This window comes from Choloepus didactylus, chromosome 2 (assembly GCF_015220235.1).
Source record: "Choloepus didactylus isolate mChoDid1 chromosome 2, mChoDid1.pri, whole genome shotgun sequence".
NCBI classification, from domain to species: Eukaryota; Metazoa; Chordata; class Mammalia; order Pilosa; family Megalonychidae; genus Choloepus; species Choloepus didactylus.
In genome coordinates, this window is record NC_051308.1 from 190057645 (window position 1) to 190073823 (window position 16179).

Sequence of the window (16179 nt, forward strand, 5' to 3'; positions counted from 1 at the left end):
AAGAAAAAAATCTGTTACCATAAGCTGATCCTCCTGCCTGTCTGAGTTCAAATTCACAGTGTCGATATGGTCCAAAAGAAACTTAATTTAATCTAAAGTGGGTCAGCTTGGTAATCCTCCAAGACAACTAGTAGAAGCAAACATGAATCCTCTTTTATATGGAGCCAACTTTATTCCCAAGTTTCATATAATTCTCACAAAATATTCTTTAAAAAATAGTTCATTTTCAAAAATCACTAAATACACAAGGAAATAAGTCACAAGTGAAAACTAGGAAAACAATAGACAACACAAATCAACCTGCAAGATATTGCAGATATTAGAATTATCAGGTACAAAATGTAAAACAATTTTATTTAATATATTTTAAAAAGAGAAGACTATGAATAGGGAAAAACAGATTTGAAAAAGCACAATTAATAAATTGATATAAAAATATAGTAAGTGAATTGCAAATCAGATTAGGTACAGCTGTAGAGGAAATTAGTGAAGGGAGAAATCTAGAGAAATTACCCAAAAATACATTCAACAGGGAAAAAAAATGATAGAAATCATGAAAGAGGGGATATGAATCATAGAAGATAGAACAAGAAGTCTTAATATAACATCAAATCAGATGCAGAAAATACTAGAGAGACTGGAGACAAGGAAATATTAGATAGAAGAGAGAGTATCTGATAATTTTCCAAAATTGCTGAGAGATATCAGTTTGCAGATGTAAGAACCCCAAAGTTCTCAGGCAAGATAAAGGAAAGAAATTCACATCTAGACATATTTGAGAGAAACTGAAAAATACCAAAGAAAAAGAGAGTATCTTAAAATACCTTAAAAGAAGCAGACAGGAAAAAGGTTGATCACGTACAATGAAATAAGTAGGCTGACTGTTGAGTTCTCAACAACAGTGTGTAACCATAAGACAATGATGCTAAAAGACATTGCAAGTCTACTCCGAATTTTATACCCATTGAAAATGCCAAAAGATCAATATTTTCAAACAAATAAAAGCTGAGATGTTTTAATGACTAAATGGCATGCACTAATGGAAATTCTAAAGCATGTTTTTCAGGCAAAAGGAAAACAATCCCAGATAGAAGGTATTAGATGCAAAAAAGAAAGCTGAGCAAAAGTATTATCTGAATAAAACAATAATAATGTTAAATTGGAAGATAGAGATTAATATATTGAGCATTAATAGAACATCTATTGGGAAGGTGATCAAAGTTAAAGCATTCTAAAGTTTTTAATTGTTTGGGAAAAATTTAAAGATATTAGTTCACTTTAGACTTAAAAGGGTTTAGCTAGGATATGTTCATCAGAAGACACATTAAAAGAGTGAAAAGGAAGTCAGAGTGGGAGAAGATATTTGTATTTTATATATATATATGTATGAGAAAGGACTCCCATATAGAAATAGAATATATAAATCTTCTATAAATATCCTTGTTTTCAGAAAGTATAAAATAGAAATCAATCAGAAAAAAAATGAACCCAGAGAAGTAGAGAGATTGGGAAATATTTGAATAGGCACTTCACAAAAGGGAATATCCAAAAGACAAACTGAAGACCTGTTCAATTGATTAATTGAGGGAAATGCAAATGAAACCTACAAAGCAGTCCACTACAATGACTAAAATAAAAAAAACTAAAATTATCAAGTGTTGGTGAAGATATAGAGTAACTAGAACTCTCATACACTGCTGAGATTGTAAATTGAGATAATCACGTTGGAAAACCATTTGGCAGTATCTATTAAAGCTAAACACATTCATATCCCATGGCAGCAGTTTCATTCCTATGTATATAACCAATAGAAATGCAAAAGATATATATAAGATGTTTACAGCAGAACTTTTTGTAATAGTGTTCATCAAAAGTAGAATGGATAAATAAATTTTAGTATATTCACACAATGGAATAGATACAATCATGGGAATGAACAAATGACATATGCAACAATATGGAAGAATCTCACAAACATAATATTAAATGAAAGTAGGTGGCATCAAAGAGTACATATTGATTGATTCCACTTAAGTTCAAAACCAGGCAGAACTTACATTTGGTATTAGAAGTCGGGAGAGTGGTTACCCATGTGGGAGGAGGTAGTGAGATAAAAAGAACACAAGACGGGCCTCCGAGGATGCTGGCAATGCTGCATTTTTTAAAATCTACATGCTGCATTAATGAATATGTTCAATTTGGGAAAATTCATTAAGGTGTACTCTTAGGCTTTGTGCTCTTTCCTGTATATTATATTTTAATTAAATTTTAAAACGTAATAGAGTAACTATTAAAAGATAGACATAGCACATATACCTTGCAAGGTAGAAAAGAAAAAAAAACAAAGTGAAAAAAAAAAAAGAAATGGTGGAGGATGAGGAGAAAAGTGAAATGAATAAAAAGTATCTAATAAGATAGAGCTACCAGTAAGCACTATAAATGTAATAGACCAAACTCACTCGCTAGAATATATATGTATTCAAATAACTCAATATTCAAAAACTATTTGAGTGTCTATTATGTGCCCAGCACTGTTCTAGGAGCAGTCAACAAAACAGACAAAAACTCCTGTCCTCTTGGAGGTTACATTCTAATCAGAGGAGACAGATAATAATTGTATATACAATTAAGACAGCCCCACATGGAAGGGTAGTAAATGTTATGGAAAAAGTAACAAAGCAGGAAAAGAGATTCAGGGAGGCAGGTGGAGGTAGTGGAAGTTGCAGTTTTAAAGTGCTTATGAGTGAGTGATCTCAAAGAAAGGAGAGTTCCAAATGTTCTAGGGAGAGGAGAAAAAAAGTGCAAGGGTTTTGAGTCGATAGCCTGCCAGATGTGTTGGTGGGACGGCGAGGAGGTCAGGGTGACTGAGGCAGAGTGACTGAAGGAGTGTGTGCTAGGAGATAAAGTCAGAGAGAACAAGGGGCCCAATAGTTTAGAAGCTTTTGTAGATCATTGCAAGAACTTTGGCATTTACTTTGAAAAAGAAAAAAATAATAATTAAAAAAAAAATCTTCCAAAGATTTTGAGTAGAAGAATAGTATGGTGTGACTTGCATTTTAGGCAATCATACTGGCTGCTGCATTGAAAATAGAATGTAGTAGGATAAATCAGAGAGACCTGTTCTGGGGTTATTGCAATAATTTTGGTGAGAGATGATGGTAAACTAGACCAGGGTTCTGTGCTAGAGTGTTGAGATGTGTTTGGATTCAGGATATAATTTAAAAGTAGAGCTGACTGGAGGTGGAATCTGAGAGAAAGAGGAGTCAAGGATGTCTCCAAGGTTTTGGGCCTCAGCATCTGAAAAGATGGAATTGCCACTTTTTTTTTCTGAGAGGGGGCAGACTTCAGGCACAACAAGTTTGCAGACAGAAATTCAAAGTTTGGTTTGGATCATAGTATGTTTAGACAACAAAATGGGAATGGTGTGCAGGCAGCTGGAGTATCTGCAGTTTACACAAGATGTCTAAGTTGGAGATGTAAATTTGGTAGTCATCTGTGTTTTTAAAATATAGCCATGAGGTTCTGCATTTACCCCAGCCAGAAGGAATGATTAAGAAAGAAAAAAGTTGTCCCCAGCAAAGAATTAAACAATCTGGGTTCAGCAACTTTGTTTTGTGCTGGAGAAATTTATTGATAGCTTCTTGAGGAAACGCAGGACCTCATACCTCTGGTCCTATAGACAGTTTGGGGTCTTCTGCTAATTGACTTCTTGTTAGAGGATAAAATCTTGTTGTTTGGTTAATTTCATTAATAGACAAATCAATTTGCTTATTGTTGACTTCTTAGATATATTACTTATTTCTGATTAAAATTTCATGTCTGAATATGGTTCTGAATCACCCATGCCCTAAATAAAAGATAAAGAGGTGTGAAAAGTTTATAGCTTTGTAAAATAAAGCAGCATCTGCATTTAGCAGGCTAGTTACTTGGGCAAACAATCCCCTATACATTTTTCAACCTGTCATGCTATCTCCTAGCTAATTTCATTGTTAATGAGTAATAAACGGTGATGTGCTCAATCAACTTGTCTAAGAAGTTTTGCTCTAAGAAAAAATGTCACATGACTGGATAAGCCTATCTAGATGTAGACTAGAGAAGCCCCAGGGCTGTAACCTGGAGGACTTCGACATTTGAGGTCAGGGATTAAAGGAGGAGCTATCAAAATGGACAGAAGAATTACTGGTTTTTACTGGGTAACCAGCACCTTTCATAAATTTGTATTTAATCCTTGCACAACCGCATGAGAATTGTAACTGAGGCTCTGCAAGGTAAAATGGCTTGCCCAAGGGTGATGATACAAACATTAAAATCCAGTTGTACGTGGAATATGACTCCTGGGGAGGAATCTAGACCTGGCACTCTGGGATGGAGAACATCTTCTTGACCAAAAGGGGGATGTGAAAGGAAATGAAATAAGCTTCAGTGGCAGAGAGATTCCAAAAGAAGCTGAGAGGTCTCTCTGGTGGGCACTCTTATGCACAATATAGACAACGATTTTTAGGTTCTAATGAATTGGAATACCTAGCAGTAAATACCTGAAACTATCAAACTACAATCCAGAACCTATGAATCTTGAAGATGATTGTATAAAATGTAGCTTATGAGGGGTGACAATGTGACTGGGAAGCCATATGGACCACACTCCCCTTTGTCTAGTTTATGGATGGATGAGTAGAAAAATGGGGGAAGAAAAAAAAAAAGAGAGAAAGGCATCCAGTGTTCTTTTTTTACTTTAATTGTTCTTTTTCACTTTAATTTTTATTCTTATTATTTTTGTGTGTGTGGTAATGAAAATGTCAAAAATTAATTTTGGTGATGAATGCAGAAGTATATACTGGTACTGTAAACAATTGAATGTACGCTTTGTTTTGTATGACTGCAGGGTATGTGAATATATCTCAATAAAAGTGAATTTAAAAAAATCCAGTTGTAGCACATTTAATCTGGCCTTTCAGTATTCTCACCTCCATTGCCATTTACGTTTATGACTGCACTTATGATAGCAGCTGACAAGATGGTCTTTAGAGGGGTTTTCTGCTTTCCTCACAGGTGGATATGTGGAGGCATTGCAGGCAACAAAAGAAACCCTAGTCCAAGGGGCCTCTAAACAAAGTTCCACCACAGAGATATATGATGATGTCGAGAACCTGAGGAGAGAGAGGTAAGTACATCCCAGTCCTTCTGCAAGATGAATATGATGATACTTTAAAGGTAAAATCTAACAGTTGATGGTCCTTATATTTTCTCTCCCCACAGACCAAAGTCAGACTACTATAATTCTTTTGCTTCTGATAGTGGTAAGTATAGGAAGACATTTCTCCAGTGGCTGATTAGTTATAAGATGTCTTTTATGTATTCATCCTTTGAGTGATACTAATTGTTTGGGGGAATAGTAAACTAAGAGAACAGGTCCCAAGTTGTGTGCTAGTACATACATTTTGAATCATGAGGGTGATGATGCTGGTAATGGGGCTCTTGGGGTGAGAAACAAAAGCAACTTCACTATGAAACAAAAGCAACTTCACCGTGAAATTGCTGCCTTGATCTTTTCACAATGCAAAACTGATTATAGGCCTATTTTTTTTTTTTTTTTTTTTTTTTTTTTTTTTTTGCTTAAAATACTTTCAGGGTTTCTCAATGTTTTGTTTTTTTAATTAACTTTTTATTTTGAAATAATTTCAAAATAAAGGACAGTTGTAAGAATAATATAAAACCAATACAGAGAACTCCAATATACTCCCTACCAGCCAGATACCCAGATGTACCAACTTTTAACATTTTGCCACATTTGTTCTATCTATTCTTTCTATCTGTCTGTCTGTCTGTCTCTTTTAAACATTTGAGAGTCAGTTGCATACATCAGTTCATTTAACACCTAATATTTCTATGTATATTTCCTAAGAAAATAGGTATTCATTTATGTAACCACATTAAATACAGTTAGCAATTTCAAGAACTTTAACATCGATATAAAGCATGCATCTATATTCCAGGTTTTTCAGTTGCCCCAATAATGTCCTTTTGGGCACTTTTTTCTGCCATTATTAGATCTAGTTCAGGATCATGTATTACATTTAATTGTTATTGTCTCTTTAGTCTCTTTTTCTTTTAATTGTGGAAATATATATATGACATAAAATTTCCTGTATCAGCCACTTCCAAGCATACAATTCAGTGGGTCTAATCACATTCACGATGTTGTGCTACCCTCACTACCATCCATTATCAAAATTTTTCCATCACGCTGAACAGAAATCCTGCACCCATTATGCATTAGCTCCCTAACCCCCTTTCCCTCAACCCTGATGAATTGTATTCTACTCTCTTTCTTTATGAATTTTCATATTCTAGTTATTTCATATAAGTATAATCATATATCTGTCCTTCTGTGTCTGGCTTTTGTCATTCAACATGATATCTTCAAGGTTTGCCCATATTGTAACATGTAACAGAACTTCATTCCTTTTTATAGTTGAGTAATATTCCATTGTATGTATGTTCCACTTTTTGTTTAGTCATTCATCAGTTGATAGACACTTGGATTGCTTCCACCTTTTGGCTATTGTGAATAATGCTGCTATGAACACTGGTGTACAAATATCTCTTCAAGGTCTGTTTTCACTTTCCTAGAAATATACCTAGAAGTGGGATTGCCAGGTCATGTGATAATTCTGTACTTAACATTCTGAAGAACCACCAAACTGTTTTCCACAGGGCTGCACCATTTTGTATTCTCACCAACAATATACGAAGTTTCCTATTTCTCTGCATCCTTGCCTGTGTTTGTTATTTTCCATTTTTAAAATAATAGCCATTCTAGTGGGTATGAGGTAGGGTTTCCCAATGCTTTTAAGATCAACCTTAACATGGCCTAGAAGGCTCTGACTGGCCTGCTCCTACCTCCCTCATCTCACACTATCCTCAGCCTTCCTTTTTGAGGTTCAGTCATGCTGACCTTCTTTCCACGGCTCTGATCTGCCAAGCTCCTACAAGGTCCTTGCATATGATACTCCCTCTTCCTGGAATTTTCTTCTTGACCCTCCTCCCATTCCTTCCCACTCACCCCTGTGCCTCTTTGTCTAAATTACTCTTATTCTTTCTTCCCATCTCAGATCAATCATTAGTCCCCCAGGGAACATTCTCCTTAGTGTACAATCTCATACAATCTCATGGACCTCTTTTTCAGAGCACTTGTCACTGTTGTAATTTTATATTTATTTACATGATTCTTTCATTAATAATTGTATTTCCTCCCTAAATTGTTATCTTAATGTTTACCATTTTTCCTAGAACCTAGCTTAATGCCAGAAATATATTAGATATTTTAAAAATATATGTTTTCTAATGAATGAATGAAAAAACAATGCAGAAGGACTGGCTAAATGCTTCTCTGGTTGTTTTTGTCCTTCTTAAAATCCCAGAAATGCAGATGACAAGTAATCCTAGAGATCATCAAACCCAGTATCCTCATTTTTAAAGGAAACGGAGGTACAAAGAAGTGACTCCCTTAAACTCACTGTGTGTTAGAGCCAAATTTCAAACCTGAAAATCTTATCTTTTAATCCAGCATTATTTCCACTAGACCATGTTACCAGCATATGCCCAAAGAATGTCTGTATATATTAAGTTTGTGTATTGGGCTAGGCTAAAACTATGCTACAAAGATAGAGATTATTCAAGATGGGTCTAGTTCTCCATTGTTTTTCCAGCATTCAGGACAGTATCTGATGCTTAGTAGACTCTGACTATAATGTATTAAATATAGTAAGGAGGGAAGGAAATATTCTGTTGATAAACCAACATTCTTTGATTAAATCAGATCAGACTTGTAATCGAGGGTAGAAGTGAGTCTTATTTTCTCCTTTACACATTCTTTTATAGAGGTTTAATTATTTTTACCACACATTTGTAAAAACATATGCATGTTTCAATAAAATAGTTTTTATTTTATTGTTTCTTTGTTTTAACAAACAAAAGATCAAAATGCCTAGCATCTGGTAGATATAATATCATTATTTTATTAAATATGAATCTGAGCCATTGCCATTATATAATGAATGAAAACATATATATATATTTTTAATTTCAGAAGAAAATAGTGAAGAAATGTATGATGATGTCTACAAAACAAAGAGCAACTACTCAAAGACAGAGTGAGAGTCTCTCTCTTTCTTGCCTTTGTAGGCTTGTCAATCTAGGAAAACCAGAGTTAAAGAAATACCTGCATGTACCCCTGTCTCCATCCTTTATCGAAGATTTGCATGGAGAATGGTGAAAGCTATTGTAATCAATAAAATACTTATAATTGTGCACAATCATTTGCTATCAATTTCAAATCACTTTGCTTTCTCTTTTGAGAAAATGTCCATCTCCTAGAGTACAGGAGTTTTATACTGTGTTAGGAAACAAGTGATAATGAGGAAGTAAAAAATATCAATAAAACTTGCTTCAAATCTGTAGTTGCTTCTCCAGGAAGAAGTCAATGGTTATGTCTTTGCAAAACATAACCTGTGTCTTTGCAAGCTAATAAAGTTGTCTCTAGAACTTGGGTTCAATTTAATATCTAGTACTTCAGTGTTATGAAGAATAATATTTGTTCAAATAGAGATTATCCATCAAGTAGCAAACATCACTTCTCTGAAGGGGAAATAATTGTAATTCAATACAAACTTTCATTTCTCCCAAATGGTCTCTAATTTGCAGAATTTAGTTATTTAGGGTATATTTAGTGCCCTAATTAAACATCAAGTTTAGTTGTTAAGGCACATTTTGGAAAGAAAAACAACAGTAATCAAAACAAGAAATTTGGGGACTTAAAGAAAAAGAGGGGATTCTGAGCTAGGCATGCTGGATAGCTGGATAATATGGGTAGATAACTCCCGCCCCTCCACACACAAAAAAACCCCAAAGCGTACAGTGTTAGGAAGAATTTTGAATGTCATTATTGGACATCAACTCTCAGTATTACCATTGTTATACTACCATTCAGTAAAATAAAAATCAGTGACGTAGTTGAATTTGATTGAAAGTGGTTATTTAGAGTCATGTACGTCATCTATTAACACTACAAATATAAATAATTTCTTGCATGAACTACAAATGAAAAAAAGTAATAGAGGGATAAATGGGGAAAAACAGCTATTGTAAACTATGGACTATAGTTAACAGTAGTATTTTGATATTCTTTCATCAACAGTAACAAATGTTCCACATCAATACTATGGGTCAACAATAGGGGAGATAAGGGGTATAGGAGGAATTGGGTTTCATTTTTTATTCTTATTTCTGATATGGAGTAATGAAAATATTCTAAAATTGATCATAGGGTTATATACACAATTATGTGATGATACTGTGAGCCGGTGATTGTATAACTTTGGATGGTTTGTGTGATATGTGACTTTATCTGAATAAAATTGAAAAAAAAATCAGTGACATGAATTTCAAGAGCCAGAAATTCCTATAATGTATTTCTAATACAGTTTGTACGTGTGCTGTCCTGAGTTATCCTCTCCTCTAAAAGGAAGACTTTACTCCATAAATTCTGCAAACTGGAGACCATTTGGGGGAGAGGAAAGTTTGTATTGAAATATAATTGCTCCCTTCATTGTTCACTGTTGTTTGCTATTTCGTATCTGACTCTAATCCAAGAAAATCAGAGAAGTTAAGGCATTTTCTTGTTCTTCCTTGAGCAGAATGTGCTTTGGAAATGAAACTGAAGCCTTGTTGCTTTTTAGTACAACAACTTTCCATCTCTACTACTCTCTCAACCCCATGTTATTTATATCCTTTATCCTTCTTAGTTTGGATGGAAAAGAAACACTTAAAAGACTGCGACAATTCTTCAAGAAAGAAACATATAGATTTAAAATGAAGAAAGACAAGTCTAAAGAACATTTAAGGTAAAAATGTTCTTTTTATATCTCTTTCCAAGAGAGAGTTAACAGTGCTGGCCTGGTTGTTACGTAGCTCGGTGTTCTCCATCCTATTCTCAGTCACAGTGAAGGGGATTTGAGAAACTAAAACCAAAGGTCCTGGTTATCACTTGCCTCCTATGTGTTAATTTTTGTATGAACCACACCTACACTTATTAATGGAAAAGTGTCATCCCTTTTGAAAACAAATTGATGAGTAAAGGTTGTAAACAAGCCTAGAGGTAAAGTATTAATTAAGCAAATTCCTGATAAGAAACTTTCCTTATCATCTTTGGTATATATCTCTGTGGATAATAATCACAAAATGTATCTCCTTGTTATAACTATTATGTGATTAATTACATCCTTTTATGTTTTCTTAGCCCAACAAGTTCCAGTGGTTTTAGTTGGCTGCATTGCCATATTCTCATTTGCCTTTCTTGAGAAAAGCAATGTATAGAGAGGAGAGATGAACTTTCAAGTCTTAGCCCTTGAAGGGACTCTCCAAGATCACCTAGGCTACCTGCTAGTCTTTGGGGAGGTTGCAAATTCAAGCAGTAAAAGGAGGTGGGGGGGCTGGTTTCTAGAGTCTGGTCTCAATGCTGCCATTATTCAGTGTCTACCCATGAACAAATCACTTCTTTTTTTTTCACACTAGGCTTCAGTTCCCTTATGTATACAATGGAAGTGGCCTGGGTGGTTTCTGTAATATATATACATATATATGTGTGTGTGTGTATATATATATAGAGAGAGAGAGATAGAGAGATAGATATAGATATAGGTATATATAAATCAAGAAATGGAAAGCAGTAAGATAATTTGCCTAAGGTTATTATATAAACTGAGATGGAGCTGTGTTATATTACCTTGAAGTTCTGTTCAATTATAAAACTTCAAAATTATGTGTAATTTTAAGTCCAGTTGTCTGTTGGATCTAGATCTACCAAGAGATCCAACAGAACACAGGGTTTATCAGTTGGCATACTGACTATGGACGAAGAGGGAGTTCAGCTCCATCTGTCAGTGAGACCTATGCAAAAAAGCAGACCAGGGCATTGGAGGTTAGATGCTTTCTAACAGAAATTTTTTGGCACAATAGCATGCAGCCCCTTAAAAATTTGATACAGGTGAGCATACTGACTTTTCAAAATGAAAATCTGATTTCCTTTTCCTCAAAACTATTCGGCAACTCCTTACAACTTTTAGAACAAATATCCGATGAATATCCATGGCAAATACATATCTTTATACTCTCTTACTATCTTCAGATCTCTGTTCAAAAGACACCTTAGAGTGAAGCCTACCTTGACCATCCTTTAAATAGGCAAACCAGTCCCCACCTCCAGCCCTCCCTGTCCCCTTTACCTCACCCTACCTAATTCTCCAGTTCTCACTAGAACTCTATACACATACCCTTCATATCTCTGACTGTGCCATGGTGTTTCGTGCCTCCTCGCTTTGACCATGGAAGGTACTCCCTTGGTTGGGAATGCACCTGCCCTCCCCCAACCATCTCTGATTATCAAAGTTGTAGCCTTCCCTCAAAACTTGGTTAAATATTATTCCTTCTGGGAAGGTCTCCCTGAACCTCCCTACCTAAACCTGGATTACCCATGTTTCCTCTGCATTCCTATAATACCATGTACACTTCTTGTAACGTAGGTTAATACTACTGAGAAACCCTTCTTCTTAGAGTCAAAGAATCTCAGGATAAGACGGGAAATCCATTATTACCTAAATCCACCCACTTCTCTGTAAATTTCCTGAGCTGCATCTCTGTGCTAGCACACCGCTGTAGAAGAGAAAAGCACTAGTTGCAGAGAAAGAACTTCCATCTTTAGGGAGCTCTATTTAGATTTTTCCTTTAAATTTTGCCCAAATCTACCTCTCTACTTTAATTTTTCAATTACTAGCATGTAGATAGACTAAAATTATAGATAGATAGATAGATAGATAGATAGATTTTATATATATATATATATATATATAGAGAGAGAGAGAGAGAGAGAGAGAGAGAGAGAGAGAGAGAGAGTTCTGAAGACTGAGAGCTTTTTATGAACACCACTCCTACTTTATCGACTTATCTTCATGAGACTGCAACCTTGAAAATGTGACATTTAAAAGTAAGAGGGTCTCAATCCTCTCTCCAAGAATTGAGTGCTACAGTCTTAGCAACACTATGAACTTTACATGGTAATTATATGTTAAACCCCTTCTCACTCCCTCTGCTCCAGGTGTATTGAGTTTCTTGCTTTTCTTGAAACAGGTCAAGCACACTCCAGCCTGAGGGTCTCTGCATTTGCTATTTCCTCTCCCAGGAACGCTGTAACCCTAATGTCCATGTGACTCACTCCCTTACTATCTTCAGGTCTCTGTTCAAAAATCACCTTATCGTGAAGCCTTCTCTGACCATCCTTTAAAATGGCAAACCAGTCCCTACTTCCAGCTTTCCCTGTTCCCCTTACCTTGCTCTATTTTTCTCCATTGTACTTGTTACCATGTATTTCCTTAAATGACATACCATAAAAATCCATGCTTGTTTTCAGTCTGCCTCAACACCCCCACCAGACTCTAACTTCATGAGGGCAATGACTGACTGTCTACTGCTGTATCTCCAGCACCTAGCATTATAGGCTAAATATCTGTTGAATGAATATCTGTTGAATGATCTAGAGGAAGGAAATGTCTTTATAGTTCTTTTGTGGCCTCAGTTTCTAAGTTGAACCAGGAGCTTACAGCACCCTGACCCAGATTAAAATGGAGTAAGGGGATTGGTATTAAGAAAGGCTTCCTTGAGCAAGTGATCCTTGGATAGAGATTTGAAGGATATGTGCTAACTAGGTGTTGAGGGAAGGGTACCCTAAGTACTTTGCCTGTGTTCTCTCTGATTCTCACACTAACCCACTGAGGTAGGTACTTTGAATTCCATTTTACAGATGAAAAAACTAAGCCTTTGAAAAGTTATGTGATTTTCCCCAAGTCACATAACAAGTGAGTGTCAGAATGAGATTCAAATATAGCTCTGTCTGACTCCAGTGACCACGTTCTTTCTTCTACTCTTTCTTGTGTATCACAAAGCTGACAGCTTCCAGTCTGGTCTTACAGACATTAATAGCATCACATCTGTCCCAGGCACATTCACTTAGGGATGCTCATTTAATCCTAACAGTAATCCTATTAAGATAGCTGCTGGTATTAGTTTTAGAAATGAAGAAACTGAAGCCTAGATAAAGGTTAACTGATTTTCCTTAAAGTGCTGTTCCTCTAGACATTCCTTTATTTTGTTCTTATCACAAGGTGTCATAATCATTTATTTTTGGTCTCTCTCACTAAACTCCAAGCTACTAAACCCCAAACTGTGTTTGATCATTTTTATATACTCACCTAGTAGAGGGCCTGGCCCATGGTGTGTTCTCTAAAATTTGTAGGACTGAACTTAAACTAAATGCTTAAAAATAGATGGGTTTATCTTTTTGTTTTTCTACCACATCACACTTCCTTCCATGTGATCTCCTTAGCTATGAGATTTGAGGAGCAACAAACAATCTACCTGCTCCAAATGTCCTCTTCCACTTAGCAATTTTCTATCTTTTCTTTCCACCTGGTCTGGAATTTGTACCTTAAGTCACCCCTTTGGCTTAGAAAACATAGGCAAGGTGTGTCTCCAAGCAGTCCCAGTAATTAATCTGTAGGGTTTTTCGTCTATCACCAATACTTATCCCACGTTGGATGTATCTGATTGACATCTTGGAAGATTAGAGGGCAGAATTAAGATCCTGTGGATGGAAAAAGGCTAGAATTAGGATCCTGTGGATGGAAAAAGGCTGGCCTTTGGGGCACCTGAGGTTGTTACTAATTAGGAAAAGAGGATATGGGCAGGGCTGAAGGTAAATACCTTTATTAAAGAATGGTGGGAGGTGATCAGAACAAAGCTGCGGGAGAGGTTTGCTTTACATTTTGCCTAATAGAAAAATGTCTGTATTGAGACATCTAATCATCAATATGTTGAGATACAGCAGCTAATCTTTCTGAATGTGTATTTTCCCTTAACCTTTTGTGTCTTTTGTCAATCAACAGTGCATTTTCCATTTCACTGCCTAATATAGGTAAGTGGCATTTGCTTATTATTGGCACAGAACTACCCAGCATTGTTACATTCAGGGACAGGAAGAGACAAATGGTAATCCTCCATGTATGCCCATGTTTGATGAAAAGTCAATACATCACAAATATACTATACCAACACTATGGTTCACTAATAAGGGTGGGTCATGGTGGAGATAAGGGGTATGGGAGGATTTGGGTTTTCTTTTTTATTTTTATTTCTTTTCTGGAGTAATGAAAATGTTCTAAAATTGATCATGAGTTTGTAGGCACAACTATGTGATGATACTGTGAGCCAGTTATTGTATACTTTGGATGGTTTGGATGGTGTGTGAATATATTTCTATGAAACAGCTTTATAAAAAAAGTCAACACATCAACATCAAAGAGGATATATTATTTTAGAATAGTATTTCTTACTTTAGAGAAGATGAGTAACATTTCTCAAGCATCTGCTCTATATCAGGCCCTGTGGTAGATGCTCTGCTCTTAAACCCCAGCAAAACAGATGTCCTTATCCCTTTCTAGAGAGACTCTAGGGATAGCCCATAGTTGAGTGATCTGGCATTTGTACCCGAGTCTCACTGAGTACAAAGCGCATGCTTTTTAAATACGCCACATAGCCTCTTGAAGATTTGATAGCTAGATTACCCTAATTAAGACTCAGTAAGTTGAGCATGATCACATTGCAGTACACACCAGCTGAATCAAGAGTGGGTCATCAGAATATTGCTTACTTTGCATTAAAACAGTAGTGTTTAAATTACCATAGTGCCTAACATACAGTACTCTCAATACATGTTTAGAAATTGGAAGTTGTCAAAAAAAAAAAAAAAAAAAAAAGCCTATGTGTTTTGTTTTTGGGTTACCAAAGTAACCAAAGTCATGGTGGTTACTTTGATTTTACTCTGACTTGGCAATCCAAATGTACATTATATTCTACAAATATGTGTTTGATGAGCTGAGGAACAAACAAAAATTATATGTACCTGGTAAAATCACAGGTCTCCCAATATATCCTTGGTCTGTGTTTTTTTTTTTTTTTTTTAAAAGCCAACTTAATATAAGCATGCATTATACACCATCCAAATTTAAAGATCTTGAAGAAAACAATTAAAGCAATATTAATGCTTATGAATAATTATACCATAAGGTCTCAAAGTTGTTCAAATGGTGAATCACCTGAAAATCATGGAATTCTATATAAAGCACCAAAGAATGGAAATATTTTACTTAAAATGCCTAATTATGATTTTGCACTAAGTCATTCCATTTTATAAAAGATAATTATAAAGGACCAGTTTCCAATATTCTGTAATAATTATCATGGAAATAAAATCAATATTAATATGCTGTTTAACTGTTCACCCTACCCCCCTTCCCCTCTAGGAAGTAAGAAAAATCCCACTATTCTAGTAGTATAGCATCTTTAGGAAGATGGGTGTTTGGTCTAAAAATTATTCACAACTCATATTCTGTTGGAAATCTGCATGAAATCAAATTGATATAAATACATATGTATGTTTGAGATACTAGGACAGCTCTCTGTTTGTTTGTTTTTTAAATCCCTCAGCTAAATTTCTTTCCAAATGGAGAATCTTTTGTTCTTTGACCTTTCCAGCCTATCTGTACTCTTAGCCAGATTTTAGTAAAACAGGCTCGGGGAAGCATCTAGGTAATTAGGTGACTGTGTATAAATTGGAAGGCCAGGGATTTTATAAACCATACCTAGTAATGGGCTATTTTAATCATATCTTGTCTCTAGAATTTAGATCTCAAGGAGTTATGATCTATGATGATGTGGACACAAGTGAAAGAGAGTCAAAGTAAGTAAATTTATCTCATTGGTCATCCCTGCCAATATTTAACCCATTTCCTGATGCTTTGTTAAATATGGTTCGAGAACCATCTCTCCAGATCCTTGGAGACTGGATGAAAATCAACTTGTGATATTCCCTACACTAAGAAGGGGAAATAGTGAATGACATAGACGACCCAACAATGGCATGCTATTCAAAAGTCACTGCAGCTTTGGAACCTGTTTTCTTTGATTATCTTTGACTCTAACAGACGTGAAGCTCCTTTTAACACAATGTTTATTTAGTAACCTCCTATGTACAAGGCACAACATGGGGGATAGCAAACACTATTTGACAGA

The 16179-nt window shown here is 35.5% G+C and overlaps 1 protein-coding gene across 1 annotated transcript in view; it reads left to right on the forward strand.

Moving 5' to 3' along the window:
• FYB2 (FYN binding protein 2) overlaps positions 1-16179 on the forward strand; it is a 195013-nt gene that overhangs the window by 137264 nt on the left and 41570 nt on the right. The window contains exons 11-16 of the mRNA XM_037809498.1: positions 5050-5161; positions 5257-5297; positions 8090-8153; positions 9804-9902; positions 13995-14023; positions 15787-15847. Coding sequence (XP_037665426.1) covers positions 5050-5161; positions 5257-5297; positions 8090-8153; positions 9804-9902; positions 13995-14023; positions 15787-15847 — 406 coding nt within the window. The remainder of the gene's footprint in view (positions 1-5049; positions 5162-5256; positions 5298-8089; positions 8154-9803; positions 9903-13994; positions 14024-15786; positions 15848-16179) is intronic.